Here is a 15,905-nt window from a genome sequence, read left to right as displayed (position 1 = left end):
GCCTCTGTAGGAAATTTGTTGCATCTTCTACTTGTTTTGCCAATAAAATGCAGACTTTTGGTTTGCCTTCCCTACAGCACTGTCTATGTTTCCTAGCAGGAACCTGAGGGGAAACCATAAATATAACTAATGTGACCATTAGAGATTTGTCAGTTGTTTGTCACACATTAAGTGAAACCACACAAACATGGAGAGTGAGTGAGAAACACTCATATACATGATGTGGCTGGAGAAACTATTTTCATTTGGTTATTTCATTCAACTGAAAAAAAGCAACTAGTCAAAAATTAATTGCCTGGGCAAACAGGTGTTGAAATGAGTTGATTATCCCATCACTAGTAGTAACTTAATTCCTAGATGTTGAATGTTTATATTTGCAGAAAATAATGTTACATGATGCAAAGATGTTTGGACTGTGTAAGAACCTGTACATTGTCCCAAAAAAAGTTATTGAAAGTGTCACAAAGGAACTGGATCATTCCCTGGGCATTGCTTTTGTTCTTTCTGTGTAAAGTCTGCTCTTCTTCCACTTCAGTCTCCAAAGCTAAATTATTAAAATCAATTTTTGATATCACAGAATATGTGAAAAATTCATATTGTCATTACATGAAAATGAAATTGTTGGAACTGATATCAGAAGCACAATTAGTGTTTTGTAAGACCTCATGTACTGAGCAATGCTTGTGTAAGCTCCATGTGGGTGGAAATTACAATCAACCATGAATATCATTAATGGTATATATCGTTCTAATCATTTATACATAACAGGAGGTAATGAATTTAATTTCAAGTGGAAGTAAAATAACTGAGTGAGGATCCAGAATAAATTATGGATGGTGGTTATCACTGAAATAATGAGTTTTTAAATATATCTGGTTTTTTTTCAGTGTCAGTTTAACTGTACTATTTCCTGTGTTAAACCTAGAATAGAGCAAAGGTTGAAAAATTTTGACTCCCTCAGTTTTAAGGTACATAGAGTAAAAATATCAATTAAATAGACTAATAAAAGAAATCTTAGTCTATTTGCTGCTTTTATTTAAAAGTGATAAGTGGGTGACTACTACAAAAATTCATCAATATTCTCCTATTGATTCTAGTTTTTTTTAAAAACCCTGCTCAACAATCGTGTTGTAACGGGAGGTCATACCACTGTTTGGACATTAAAAGTCACACTAGTTAACAAATTTAATTTTTTTCTGCATCCTGTTTCTAAATGGTTGGATTCACCTAATTTTTTGGTGCTGAATACACTGATAAAATCAGTTTTTCTCTATGATGTCACATTTCCTAGACACACGGCAGAATAAAATATGGTAATAGTGAAAATTGACACAATTAAGTCAAAAAAATGCACATTCATAAAGTCTGAAATCAATACTATTTTTGTATGTATATATGGGCATGATGCCAATAAAGGGTCAAAATTAGTTCAGAAGATATTTTCACTTTTAATATTCTTGGTTATCAAAAAATGCGATGATGACGCTCTTCATTTGTTTACCGGTTCATCACTTTCCCTGACAAGACCCCAGAAGCAGTCACCCCTCATTGAAGGGTTGCAATTGGCTTGGTAATGGTGTTCCATGGTAGGAATGTCTAGGTGAATGTCTTTACCATGCTCATTGCTTACGGCTCCCAAATTTTCCGAGAAGAAATCAAGGTGAGACTCTAAAAAGTGAATTGCAAGGGACATTCTATGCCCCATGTTCTTATAGATGTGCAACAGATCTTTCTCAATGGTAACATAGTTTTTGTCTTTTATGTTACCTAAAAAACCCTTCACACTTGCTTTAAAAGAAGATCAAGTAGGTAACTGGATAACTGTGAGTTTGGTAACAAAGGTTTGATCTTTCAGCAACTTTCTTATAGGCCATTCTTTGACTGTATAGTGGTTCTTGGCGTCACGGCTGTCCCAAAGGCACAAAAAACAGAACTATTTCATGAATCCAGCCTGTAAACCTGTAAGGAGTGCAACAACTTCTAAACCACAGCAAAGCTGCTATTCATGATCCTTATATTTGATTGCCTCTAGCAATAAAGCCACTGTTTCATAAGTTTATTTCATGTCTACTGCATAAGCCAGAGGTACCAGTGGGAATGCATTGCCATTATGCAGTAGTACTGCTTTCAAGCTGGTTTTACTGGAGTCAATAAATAGTTGCCACTCCTGTGGATTATGTTGTACACCGAGCTGCATCATCAGACCATTGACATCTGTACATACACACATTGAATTCAGCATATCAAAATATTGAGCAAAGAAAACACCTCTTGATCTGAAACAGCAATTTTTGTCCCCTGGAGCTAGAAAGTTCCGCTGTTGCAGTCTCGACCTCAAGAGTTCAGCTTGCTGTTTCGAAAGTTTTAGACCATGAACCAAATCGTTCAGTTCCTTTTGATTAAAGAGGTGAAGCAAAGTATCATGATATTGAGGGCAGTACTCTTCTATATGTTCAGTACTTTCTGATTCACTTGACATGGTGTCTGCTTCCATGGCTTTCAAGTTACCGACAGGGACAGACAACCCCTCATCATGGGGCACAGGCAAATCCATGCACTAAAGATACATTTTGATACTTTATTTTATGTCTAGTTTTGCTTGAATGTCCCAAAATATTTGTAAGACAGAAGTAACTGAATAATGGTCATTAGGCTCGCACTACACCATCGGTACAGTGAATGGCATGGCTCAGCATTTTCCTTTCAACCACTTGCTTAAGGTTGTAGTAAAAGTTATGCAGGCTATATGAGGAGCAAAATTTATATCTTGATCATCAACAGGACAATCAAAATACAATTTTTATTCCTTCTTAACCAAATCAGTGATTGGTTTTCTTTGGGTTTTGGAATGAACTTCCCACACATAACAAAAGTTATCGGGGTGGTTTAGACAGCAATGAGATTTACTAGTTACCATTTTTCTTAGTGTAAGTTTTAAACAGAAAAAGTTTGCGCTATCTTTCACAGGAAACTCTCACTGAGGGTCTCTTTCACACCACTGGATTACTACACCAACCATTTACTGATGATTTGTAGATCTTCTAGCTCTCCTCTGCAAATCAAAAACAAACAATTAAACATCAAAACAGAAAAACAGTAAAAAGCAAAATACTGAATATGAAAATTTTTTAAAAAAACTTAAAAAACTCATTAATACTATGTGCTAGAACATTTTGAAAGGTGTACTCGGATTCTACACACTGAAATACATACTAGTTGATGTATCACACCCCAGATACAAAATGGCTGTTGACTTGTGTAATAAATCCTAAAGAGTGAAAACTGAGATTGAAGGACTGTGCTTTTCATGTTTGTTTGTTTTCAAGTGCCACAAGAAGAGATGGGCATGTCATGTAGACACAGGCAGCACATCAGCTGCTTTCTATTATTACTGCAAACTATGAATGAACTGTTAATTGTACTTCCTTATGTTATGTAACAAGTTTGTTGTCTCTCCTCACATTTTTAATCTTTTAAAACAAATAGAGCATTGTTCTTCATTGATACTGCACTTCATAAAATTTAAAAACTAGGGATGCAGACATTCTGTAGTACAACTGATGTCTGACAATGACAGTGAGAGACTGACATGTAGGCTAGATTGGGCAGGTCTTGAAAACTGCATGTACACACATACCATTTAAGGGGCCACAGCACATAGTAGCAGGTACGTTATTATTGTAGCAGTGCTGTACCAATTCTTATACGATGTGTTTGTTGCTCATTTCTGTTGGCATTGTAATTAAAACAAGACTGATCGCTTTTCCATTTCCTACAACAACACAATATTTCAAAGCAAAGGAAATTTTACAAATATAAATTACTTGTTCTTTAAAAATGAAAAATTTTATCTTTGCTGCTATGACCAATTGATATTTTGGTATTTTTATCCTGTTATTAGTAAAAAATAAACACACTTACGATAACTGAGAGCACACACATACTGAAAAATATTCATTATTCCGAACTAAAATACTGGTACTGATTTTAGCTAGTCAGTTTTTTCCATCCATAGAATAAAGGCATTGTGTAAGTTTACTTTGGAAATGTCCAAAACTTGATTCAAGAATTAAACCTCTAAACTTGAAATTATAATTTGAAAGTAATACGGACCCTCAAAGTGAAAGTCTATGGTGAATGCTGCAGCTGGCAAAATCACTGACAGTCATGCATAAGAAAGCAGCAAGGGCAGCATCTATATTATCAGGTGCATATGTTGGTGTCACAAACAATGGTGCTCATATGAGTAATCTGAAGATATAATGCCAAATATTTGCAGTACCTGGTTATAGGCCATCAATATCAGATTTGAGATGTACATTGGAAACAAAGTCTTGTTATGATAAGAAAGGTGACGAGGATTTTAGTGTTGAGACATCTCATAAAATAACAATTGAACTACCTAAATGTATGAATGGGGCACAGACAGTGAAATATGATTTAATATTAATAAGACTGAATTGAAAATGTTTGCTTTAAGTGTTTTTTTCTCACAAACATTGAGCATATGGGGATATAGCAATTGTGGGATTAGTGCCAACACACCTCTGATTTTTGACCAGGAGAGTGACGTACACCATCTAATGTTTCATAAAGTGTTCTGTTTATAACTATTGATAGTGGACTGAAAAACGAAAAAGGAAGAGGCACAAAGAAGATGCAGAGTTCGAAAGTATCAAGAAGAAACCAGAAAAAACAATGATGAGAAAAGGAACAGAAGAAAAAAAGTGATGTATGAGATAGAGTACTCAGGCAAAAAGAAAAATAGATTAATCACTAGAACTATTAATTTTATAAGCATTTTCTTTGTATGATAAAGTATGGTATAAGTTAAATAACTCAAACCAACACCTCTTTCTGTCTTACTGTTTTTTATTTGTGACTGTGACAGTCATTTGTCTCCTGATGAAGGCTCAAAAAGCTGAAATGTTTTTGTAAATAAATAAAGATTGTTGCAGAAACATAAAAATGTTTTTATGTTGACATTTTAATGGGGTGACTTGATATAGGTGTCAGGAATTTGAAGAATTGTGTGTTTGCCATCAGCTATAAAAATTTATTATTTGTTTTATACTAATGTCAGTCACAGCCACCATTTTCATGGGAAGAGAAAATGCTGTATGTTAGATGTAGCGTGTTGGTATGTCTAATGTAGTCCTTTACCTGCTAAGCCAGTGCAGGGATATCCATTTGCTCAGGGTCTTCTATGGGAGAACAATATTAATGAGAATCACCAGTGATTTGCCATGTAGTATCTCAGTGAGGAATGCTTGCAGGTCCTGATTGATGGCAGTTCCTATGCCGGGTAGTATCTTTGGTAAGGCTTCAGTCCACAACCTGCTGTGGCACATAAGACCAGCTGTGAGGGTCCCATGCTGCTGCTTGACAAACCTGTTATTCTGAGTGTGATAGGCTTAGTGCAGCTGTGTTTGATTCCATAGAGGTTATGGAGTGTGCTGAGCAGTGCTGACTTCAATTGGCGACATCAGTGTCTGGCATGCTGAAGCATGCTATCCATATTTATAAAAAGGCACTGCCATGATGTCCTTGAGAGGTATTGCCTCCACATGCTGGATCCTCTGTCTGTCATTGTCAGCAGATTTTTGAATCCCTCTGACTCCGGGAGAGGGGCAAAGAGATTGATGTGTACACAGTGGAAGTGAGCTTTTGGAATTTCAAAATGACCTAAACACTATTACATTTTGAACTTCAATATCTTCAGAGAAGCATCTCACTGCCTTGTAAACAGCAAGAAGTTCCCAGTTGAAGGCCAAATATTTGGATTGAGAGGATTAAGTTTGTGCAAGAAGAATCAAAGGGGCTTTATCTCCCTGGCCACTAACTGATGCAGTACAGTGCCAATCATGATGTCACTTGCACCAATGGTAACTGTTAGCTGCACATCTAGAATGGAGTGGGCCAACATGATTGCATGTGCAAGACAATCTTCAATGACTTTGAATGCACCCTTCATGATACCAGTCCACTCACTGTTTCTTCCCCCTTGCTTGTTAGATCCTACCAGGGCATCAATGAGGAGTGCTTGAAAAGCTGCTGCTTGCAGCAGATGATTCCAGTAAAAGTTCAAAACTCCTAAGAATCAACAGAGCTTGTGATAATTCTGGGGGAAGGGGAAGCTGTCTTATTGTGTTAGCTCAGTCCAGGATCGATCTGATCCCTTCAGTGCTAACAGTGTAACTGAGGAAAGTAACTTCTGCTTTCCATAACTGAAATTTGTCCTCATTGATTACCGGGCCCCCTTCTTTGAGGGCAGTAAAATTTTTTTTGAGGTGTCTGTTGTGGTGTTACGGCCTGCCTGGAAAAGTGAGAATGTCATCCAAATAGGTGTGGTACAAATCGAGTCAAAAAACTGTCCCATCAATGAAGTCATGTTTGGGCTGCATTTTTCAAACCATATGGCACGAAAAGATATTCAGAGAGATGGAGCAGTGTGACAAAGGTGGTCTCTGCAATATTGTCTTTTTGGATGGGGATTGGCAGATAAGATTTTTTACAGTCAATCAATGGCAACTCCAGGTAGGAATATCAACAATGTAGGACAAGACGGATTGCTATATACTTTAAAGAAGACACATCAAGTTGCAGACAAGCTCATTTAAAAGAAACTCACATACAGCTTTTGGCCATAGCCTTCATCAGTAAAACACACAGACACACACACACACACACACACACACACACACACACACACACACACACAAAGGCACTCCTCATCCATACATGACCACCAACTCCAGCATTTCAGACTGGAATGCCTTTTTTATAGTAAGTCACACTGAATACAGTTGCCCTGCTACAAAGTGCACGGAATGTTGTGTATTCGGTAGTGGGAGCTGTCATGCACTGTGTGGGTGTTGATAACTCTATAGTCATCACAAAGTTCCATCTTTTTTAAGTACAAATTTAATCAGTGATGCCCACAGATTGTAACAGTTCATTAGTCACCGCCTTAGCAGCATGTAATTTATCCAGGGCCAGTCAGCACACCTTGTGACATACTGGCAGTGTGGGTGGTTGTTGGGATGTGATGAACTGTGCCTGTGCCTTCATTTGAGAGTGAGTAGAGAGGATGGTGGAGCTTAGGTCAGAGACACTGCATATCAAAGCAGAGGGCAGCACAATAACCATTGTGTTGCACTGCACATTCTGGGTCATTGGCCGTAGTCATGGTGGGACATAGGCAGAGAGTATGATATTCCCACAAGGACAATGCTGTGCTCACACTTGTTGGAGTGGCATGTGTGTGAGATGACCTTCAGATGATTGTGCATTAGCAGGAGTGCAGCAGATGTGTGCTTAATGCATTGTAGGAGAGACACATTCTTGGCATGGATTACATCAGAAGATGCACAACAGTTGTCATAACCCTATAGTTCCAAAAGCAGTTTTTCTGCTGTTGTGGCACATTACCTGAACAGTTTTGTACTGCTGCCCAAGTGGGCATGGTGTTGTATGCATGGAGGTGGATGCAAGTGACACAGGAAGTCGATTCCCATTATTGATTCTGTGAAGTATGTGATTTATAAAGGTCCATGTGAGTTGGTGATGAGGCAACAGTTGTAAGGTATGTGGTAGATTTGTGCACCCTGATTTTTGAATTGCCGATGATGTGAAGTTGTAGCACTGATATTGTGTTGAATGTTGATGTGCTTTTCAGCATTACTGAGCTGATGTTGGATCCCGTATCCTCCAAAAAGTGCTATCTTGAATTGAGGTGAAGGTGTGCATTTGCTCCATGCCATGTGTGTGATTGAGAGAGCATTTCTGTGAGTTACTCATAGTGTCTGTTGGTGACCTGGTGTGATGCGCGTTTGTGTGTCTATTGTGGCCCATGCCTGAAATTTTGGAACACACATGGCGTGCAACAGTTACATGCGGTGGCACAAAAACTAACAATAGTACCAGTGTAGCTTCGACCTTGAGGTGTCTGCAGTGACAGTGGCATTGTTGACTAGTAGCACTGAATGGTGTGTGAGCTACCCATTGTAGCTTAAAGGTGGGGGCATTGACTTCCGTTTCGTCCATATTCATGGCCAGTCAGGTTGGGTCAGTCAGCAGCATGCCAGCCAGTGGTTGCATGTTGCATTGTGTCAGATTTTCTGGCAGTGCAGTAGTACTGTAAATATTATGTCTGCCAGAGCCAACCATTTTTCCAGAGGTCATTGCCAGCTGTAGTTGCGGCAGAGTTTAACAATCCAGAGCATTGGAAGTGCAACATCCAGTATGAGGTTAACATCTAGTGTAGCTTGGAGTGATCATCACAGCTGATATGACATTCTGTCAGTGAATTTTTCATCACATATGATTGCAGGGTTTGAACTCTGGTGGACTTATCAATGTGGATGACTTAGCATTAATAGATAGTTCCAAAACAAAAGTAATGAGAAAGTTTGCAAAATTTTACAAAATGACTGAGAAAACTGAATTAAATGTCAATGAAGAGAAGACAGAACACCTGTCCTAATGATAAAACTGTAAAATCATCATGTCTGTCTGTTGGTCTGTTAGAAGAACATGCTAACCTCCAAAACTACTAGATGAATTTTCTTGGTGGTTTTACAGGTAAATTGAGCATTGCTTTGGATAAAATATAGCTTAATTCATCAAAAAGAGAACATGAAAAAAATACTGTAATTTAAAATTTTATCTACTGTCATCTGCTAAGCATAGTGGTTCAGATGTTTAATCATCGTGGCATAGTACACCAAAGAACCAACAGACGAAACTGTTAGTATTGTAGCACACCAAAGAACCAGTACAAGGCACTTTTAGGTTTTTTAGTTCAGCGGCAAATGTATTTTTGGATTTTACATCAGTGACAGCACCACAGACTTCGTTTTATGCCTTCAAACTAATGTTGAATTTATTTGCTGGGATATATAGATTTACTGATTTTGCTTTGTGTATTGAAAACTCTACAGTATTGCTTCTTAAATTAAAAGATTCTCAAATTAAAAAATCAAAGAACAGCACATAATGTTAGAAATCAGTACTTCTGACAACAGACGTAATGCTATACGAAATGTGGTGAGGAGAGAGACAGGATAACCAGCGACAGAACAAGGCAACATCACTGTTGAACTAAATCTAATGGCTATAAAGGATGAGTCACAGGTAGCAAATGCATTTAATAATCATTTCTCAATGTAGTAGAATACATAGAACCAAACAGTTCAACAACAAAATCACAGCACTATGTTGAAGATGTAGCTTTCATAAAATTCAATTATATAACTGTGTCACCAACTTCTCCTTCTGAAATTTAGAAAATTATACATTCTCCCTAAAAAAATAAAAGCTCATATTGTTTTGATGGTCTTTCCAATAGAGTATTAAAAATTTGTTGCCATGTAATAAGCCCAGTTGTATCTGAAATATGTAATATGTTACTAACTCAAGACATTGTTCCAGAGAGAATACCATTGCTAAAACCCTCTCTAAGGAAGGTAGTAAGAAAGGTGTCAACAACTACTGACCTGTTTCACTGCTGACATCATTCTCCAAAATGTTTGAGATCTCACCTTAGCAACAACAGTAAGCTTAGCAAATCACAGTTTGGATTTCAGAAGGGTTACTTTACTGAAAATACCATTTACATATTCACTCACCAGTTTTACAAGCATTAAATAATAAAATAGCACTGATGGTATTTTCTGTGGCCAGATATTTTCTAAGTTAAAAAAGAAAGCAGGAAGTTGTACTTGGTAATTCACACAATGTAATCTAGGGACGCAATTCTAATTTGGGAAAAATCACTTGTGGGTTCCCCAAGGTTCAGTCCTTCTTCATATATGTAAATATACTTCCGTCTAGCACACAACAAGCAGAATTAGTTATTTTTGCAAATGACACTAGCCCTGTAATCAGTCCAAGCACATGTACAGAAACAGAAGAAATGGTGAACAAAGTTCTTAAAAGTGCTGGTTTTCCACAGGTGGCCCAACATTTGCAGTTTTGAACACCTAGAGGTATTACACCAATGATAAGTGTAAAACATGGTGAGGAAATAATGAATAGGGTGGAAACAATATTCATAGGAGGTCCTTATTGATTAGAATTTTAGTTGGAAAAGCACCTTTTGAAACTCCTAAAACAACTTACAAGGGAATGGTCCAATAAGACATGTTGAAACTTAGCCTGCACTTTTTTTTTACACAGGAAGATGACAATGAAAGAAATGCACTGTCAAAATTTTAGCTGCTAAGAGGCACTGCACGTATTAAAAAAACTGAAAGTTGCCAAATTTGTAGCATGCCAGGCAGCGGTAGAAGTGTAAACCCTGCTGGCAATGTAGGAACTGCGCATGTGCAATTAGGTGCGCACACACAGAGCTGAGGGTGGCGGTATATTTGTAAATAGGAAACATCACACAGTTCAATCATAATTTTTAAAGGACTTTTGATGTTACCATTTGTTGATAGTTTCTCTCTGCGAAGTGCCTGACTGCATCAGTTTTACCTTTGTCTGATGTTCCTGGTGCAAGAAAAATGTTTGTTTTTGTTATTCAATAGACACTTTGCATTTTTGTTATGAGTGCAGGGAATAAACAAAAAACTGTTTCACTGATAGTCAAATGTACAGCATTCAAACATTATTATAAGAAATGCCTACAGGAATTGTTAAAAATTGTAGTACTGCAAGACACATTTCATTTCAAAAAATTACAAGTACTCATTAACGGAAGTCGTCTGTGTCATCAAACACTGCCGTGATTTTATTTCCTCTGCTAGTCACTTTTATCAGAATTACATGTGCAACAATTGAACTGTCAATAAGAAGTTATTAAAAAAAATGTTTGTATAATTTAAGCAAGGTTTTCACCAGAGCAAACAAGCTGACAAACTTGAGCAAAAGAGACTTCTGTCTGGTGTACCTGGTAGGCCTCTTGCAAGTCTTTTAACTGGTCACCACTGCAGTAACTTAAGTGTACCTAACCTTCCCCAGGTACGTAATTGGAAAATGGAGACCTGCAGTTTAATGTGGAATCCAAATCGTGTGTCTTCTGGCCGCTCCTATGTCTGTGAGAAGTGAATGCTCAGTTAAAAATCATATTGAAAAAGTTGTGGTCTGGACAGGATCTGATCCCATACTTTCTGGATCACAAAGTGCATGCTTTGCCTGAAGAAAAAGAAAAAAAAGAATCTTTTTGCAATGTAACTCTGATTGAGAGCATCAAGCATTATCTTGTTCCTCAGAATCCTTCACTCACAGAGGCCTAGTATCACTTCCCTCCACCTTAACATCATAGAAGCAGAAATTTTGAAGGAAAGTAAGCAGGTGAGTGAAGCATGAGGCCAAATGCTGCATGCTGCAGGTGTGGATCTTAGTATCTGTTGCTTCTTGCATGGGCAGCTTTACATGGCTATCTCATGTGTTAGTGAAATAAACAAGCTTTCCATTCACATCACCAACCACACTACTTCAGATGTTATATACAGAAAAGGTTTAAAAGTAAAAAATAAATTCCGTGTGTACAAAACTGCAAGCACAGCTCTAAGTAGATACCTGGGCAACACTGAGTTACACAGCCGAAGTCATAAGTTAAAAAAATCCATGTAGTAAAGTCAACAGAATGTATACAAAAATAGATGGCTGCCTAGTAGCAGATGACATAATCCTTTACAGTCATATCTTAAGGAAAAGATCACTTAGTGCTAACTTCAGAATTTCCATCATTTTGATGTGCAGCTCCTTGTATTGGCCGTGTTTGCAGTTAAAAATATTTTGGATTTGAGGTCCGCCAGTTATGCAAAACACCGTTTTTCTTTAACACCCAAAGAAAAACGGTGTTTTGCATAACTGGTGGACCTCAAATCCAAAATATTTTTTCAGAATTTCCCTTTATCAGTCATCTATCTTACCAGTGATTTGACACTTATGTGGAGTATTAATATATAGAAAAAAATAAAAACTATCGATATTTTAAAGAAAAATAGTGAGATAATGAGAGAGAATGAAGCACTACAGGATTTAGATGAACAACGTAATACTCCTGAAGTGCTAAAGAAGAGAAAGTTGTCATAGTTGGTCACAAAGCAAATTGTTGGAGAATAGTCTGCCTACTGTAGTATTCCCTAGGACAGTAGTTGTAAGATGAATGCCCAGGATTAGGTGACAAGACAACATGTGGGATGATGCAGCTACACTGGACATCAACTTAGAATGGATGACCAGTGCAGTCATTGGTATGAAACTGAAGACACTTTCAGAGCAAAGACAGGTGGATAAGGGCTTTGCCACATGTGGAGTTAAGCAAGTATAGTAAGATATAGTTGTGGCAAATTTTTTCTATTTAGAACAACCACATTTAGGAACAACTAATGAGGTGGACTTCTAACAATCAGTAGAGTCTGTAGCATATTTTACACAGTATTAATTTCATAGTCTTGATACGGAAAACACTACCAAAATATCACAGAACCACCTCCGATCTCAACTACACCCTCCAAACAGTGTGGATGAAACACCATTTGGATTCAGTGGTACACTCAGTGTGTTACGTTATATGGAAAGAAACAAGATAGTAGTTATGTCACAATACCAGAGAAGGAAAGTTGCTACTTACCATATAGCGGAGATGCTGAGTCGCGATAGGCACAATAGAAAGATTCACACAATTAAAGCTTTCGGCCATTAAGGCCTTTGTCAGCAGTAGACACACACACACACACACACACACACACACACACACACACACACACACACATTTGCAGTCGCAGAGATCTGAGACCCTTTGTCAGCAGTAGACACACACACACACACACACACACACACACACATTTGCAGTCGCAGAGATCTGAGACCACACTGTGTGGTCTCAACATCTCCGCTATATGGTCAGTAGCAACTTTCTTTCTCTGGTATTGTTACATTCCATCCTGGATATTCCATTGCAAGATAGTGATTAGTCAGACCACACTACATTCCTCCTGTCACCTTCTGTGTCATGCAGCTTCATGCGCCACTGTAAGCATTGGCCTTTCATGAGCCACCCAACTCCTAATGTCCATTGCACGCAGTTCTTTTCACGCTGTTTGCTCAGCAACTGACCCAGAAGGAGCTCCATTCACTGGCAGTGTTCCTGTTGTGTTTGAACTCAGTTGTCATTTAGGAAGCCTGTGTCAATTACAATCTCTTGACAATTCCAGTCTTAGGCCACATCAGATAGTTACAACTAGTACACCATTCCTCATAAATGTGACAGACAATTTGAATTGATGACTAACAAACCAGGCAACTTCATTCGTGGTGTGTTTATTTCTGCCCCCATATCAGCCCACACTGGACTCGCATTCGGGAGGACGACGGTTCAATCTCGCGTCTGGCCATCCTGATTTAGGTTTCTGTCATTTCCCTAAATCACTCCACGCAAATGCCAGGATGTTTCCTCTGAAAGGGCATAGCCAACTTCCTTCCCCATCCTTCCCTAACCCGATGAGACCAATGACCACGCTGTCTGGTCTCCTTCCCCAAGCAACCAACCAACCCATATCAGCCCATCTTACTGTGCCAGTTCTGTACAGCTGACTTGTGTCAGTAGTGGAGGACCACATGACTGCACATGGCAGTGGCTAGACACCAGAGATGGCATTTTAGAGAGGCCATTTGCTTTTTAAATGGGTGGATGATATTTTGTCTGGAGAGGTTATTGTTGTTTGTTAAGGAAATTGACACTTAAATGACAGGGCAGACTGGCTAACTGTTTCACTTGCTGTTAAGATGCTATTGTTTATTTCTCTTTATTTTAATTAGAAAATGTATTCTTAATAAGGAACATTTATTCATGTATTATTTTAGATATAATGGCTTAGTAGCATACCTCTCTAAGTGGAAGTTATTTGAGAAAATGATAATGGCAAAAAGGAAAAACTATTGAAAAACAAAAATAATGTTTATTATGTAATTGTTTAAATACTTAATACATTTCTATTAGTGTCTGTTTGGTAATGACCTGATGTTTACACTCGGTTATGCAGTTCTAAGTGGCTTTGCAGATTATGTAGATGTTACAATCAATGCTGCTTGTTGTTCTGTTTATGTTTCAAGATTAGAGGCTGTTTTGCTCTTACTGAAATCGCACACGGAACAAATGCAAAGGGGATGAGGCTGACAGCTACATATGATCCACAGTCTCAAGAGTTTGAACTTCATTCTCCTGACTTTGAAGCAGCTAAATGCTGGGCAGGAGGCCTAGGTAAAATTTTAGATTCCCGTAACATGTGTGTTCTAACGCTTATACTGAAATTTAACAATATGAATTGGACAGATTGCTAGTCACCACACACAGAATGTGTTGACTGGCAGGTGGACATGTTTAAAATAATATCAAAAATATTGTCATGGTATTGGACAAGTTCCTTTAGCAGATGAAAAGAAACATGCTCAAACAAACAAACGAATGTGCATGCATGCACTCATGGCCCCCCCCCCCCCCCCCACACACACACACACACAGACATTCACACTGTTGTTGTCTCCTGTGTGTGTGTGTGTGTGTGTGTGTGTGTGTGTGTGTGTGTGTCCATATGGTGAAGCATGAAGCAACTCGTGTAGAAACTGGAAACTCAGTGCCTCCTAGATGTAATGAATAACAGTCTGTCCAGTTCATATTATTATTCTAGTTTGTATTTTCCATTGTTTATGTATATTTTAAAGTTTTAAGTTACACTCACATATATGGAAAGCAATGCCATATTCTTAGTGTCTTGGCCTTTCAGAACTGATATATTCTCCTCTGGAAGGACTATAAACCACATTAACTGTGATGGATTATAAGACATAGCTTGATTGCAGTAGGTGCACGCAACAGTGCCTTTATTATCATATTTACTGATTCATTTTTGGCTGTATGTGGTGTTTACTGTAATATGAGTAAGTAACTTTTGTTTTCAAAGTAAAAATTACATGGAGAAAATATGTTCTTGCATGAAAAAAAAGAGAGAAAACTGATGTACGGTTAATGTATTATTTTTCCTCTACACAATAGAAACATTTGGGGGGAAGAAATAAAGGGTGGTCAGAAACAGTCTGAAAAGCTTGTAAGCATGTTTCACGGCATGTTATGTGGAGAAATAATTGTTAAGAGACAATTCGATACAGTGAACATTGAAGTATCCAATCAGGTCATTGTGCACACAAATTCAAGCAGCCTGCAGAGATGGAGTTGCCCCATGTGTTCTTTGCTTGGTTTCCTCAAACAGGTGCAACAACCTGATTGGCCAGCTTCAGTGTTAATTAAATTGGCACCACTGTAACATACCAAAATTTTTGTTAAGAATTATTACCCAGCACAACCTACCCTGCAATATCCTTACAAGCTTTTCAGGCTGTTTCTGACCATCATGTGTGAAAATCAACCCCCATGTAAGCAAGTACCAATAACATTCTGCTTCTTTTTTCTCCTTTTATTTATCTATTTTTTAAAAAAAAAATACAATGTAGTATATCTGGATTCAGTGGGAATTTGTATGTCACATTCAAGAATTTTTCACTCTATACACTGTACAGTTCACTTCTGGGAATTCAGTACAAGCAGATGCTGCAATTGAGACACAATCATGATCATCCTCTTCTCCCAAAATTCACATACTATAGAAGCATTAATGTATCTCGTGTATTTGTACGTACACACATCAAAAAAAGGTTTTGCATCACCTTGGTTCCGAGAGTTCCGGAACCTGTACAGAAAATTGGAATAGAGATCAACATAAAAATCATTTTTGCCCTTTTTATTGTTCATGAAAACCACACATTGCAATTTGTACCACCATACAGCAAGACCTTCAGAGATGGTGGTCCAGATTGCTGTACAGACCTGTACTTCTAATACCCAGTAGCACGTCCTCTTTCATTGATGCATGCCTGTATTCATCATGGCATACCAT

At 38.0% G+C, this 15,905-nt stretch overlaps 1 protein-coding gene across 5 annotated transcripts in view; it reads left to right on the top strand.

Annotated features, from left to right (window-relative positions):
- LOC126268198 (peroxisomal acyl-coenzyme A oxidase 3-like) overlaps positions 1-15,905 on the top strand; it is a 301,784-nt gene that overhangs the window by 125,147 nt on the left and 160,732 nt on the right. For all 5 annotated transcript variants that reach the window (XM_049973820.1, XM_049973819.1, XM_049973822.1 and 2 more), the window contains exon 6: positions 14,068-14,215. In XM_049973820.1, coding sequence (XP_049829777.1) covers positions 14,068-14,215 — 148 coding nt within the window. The remainder of the gene's footprint in view (positions 1-14,067; positions 14,216-15,905) is intronic.

This window comes from Schistocerca gregaria, chromosome 4 (genome assembly GCF_023897955.1).
Source record: "Schistocerca gregaria isolate iqSchGreg1 chromosome 4, iqSchGreg1.2, whole genome shotgun sequence".
Lineage (NCBI taxonomy): Eukaryota > Metazoa > Arthropoda > Insecta > Orthoptera > Acrididae > Schistocerca > Schistocerca gregaria.
Note: the sequence above shows the minus strand (reverse complement) of the source record. Positions and strands in the feature narration are given on the sequence as shown.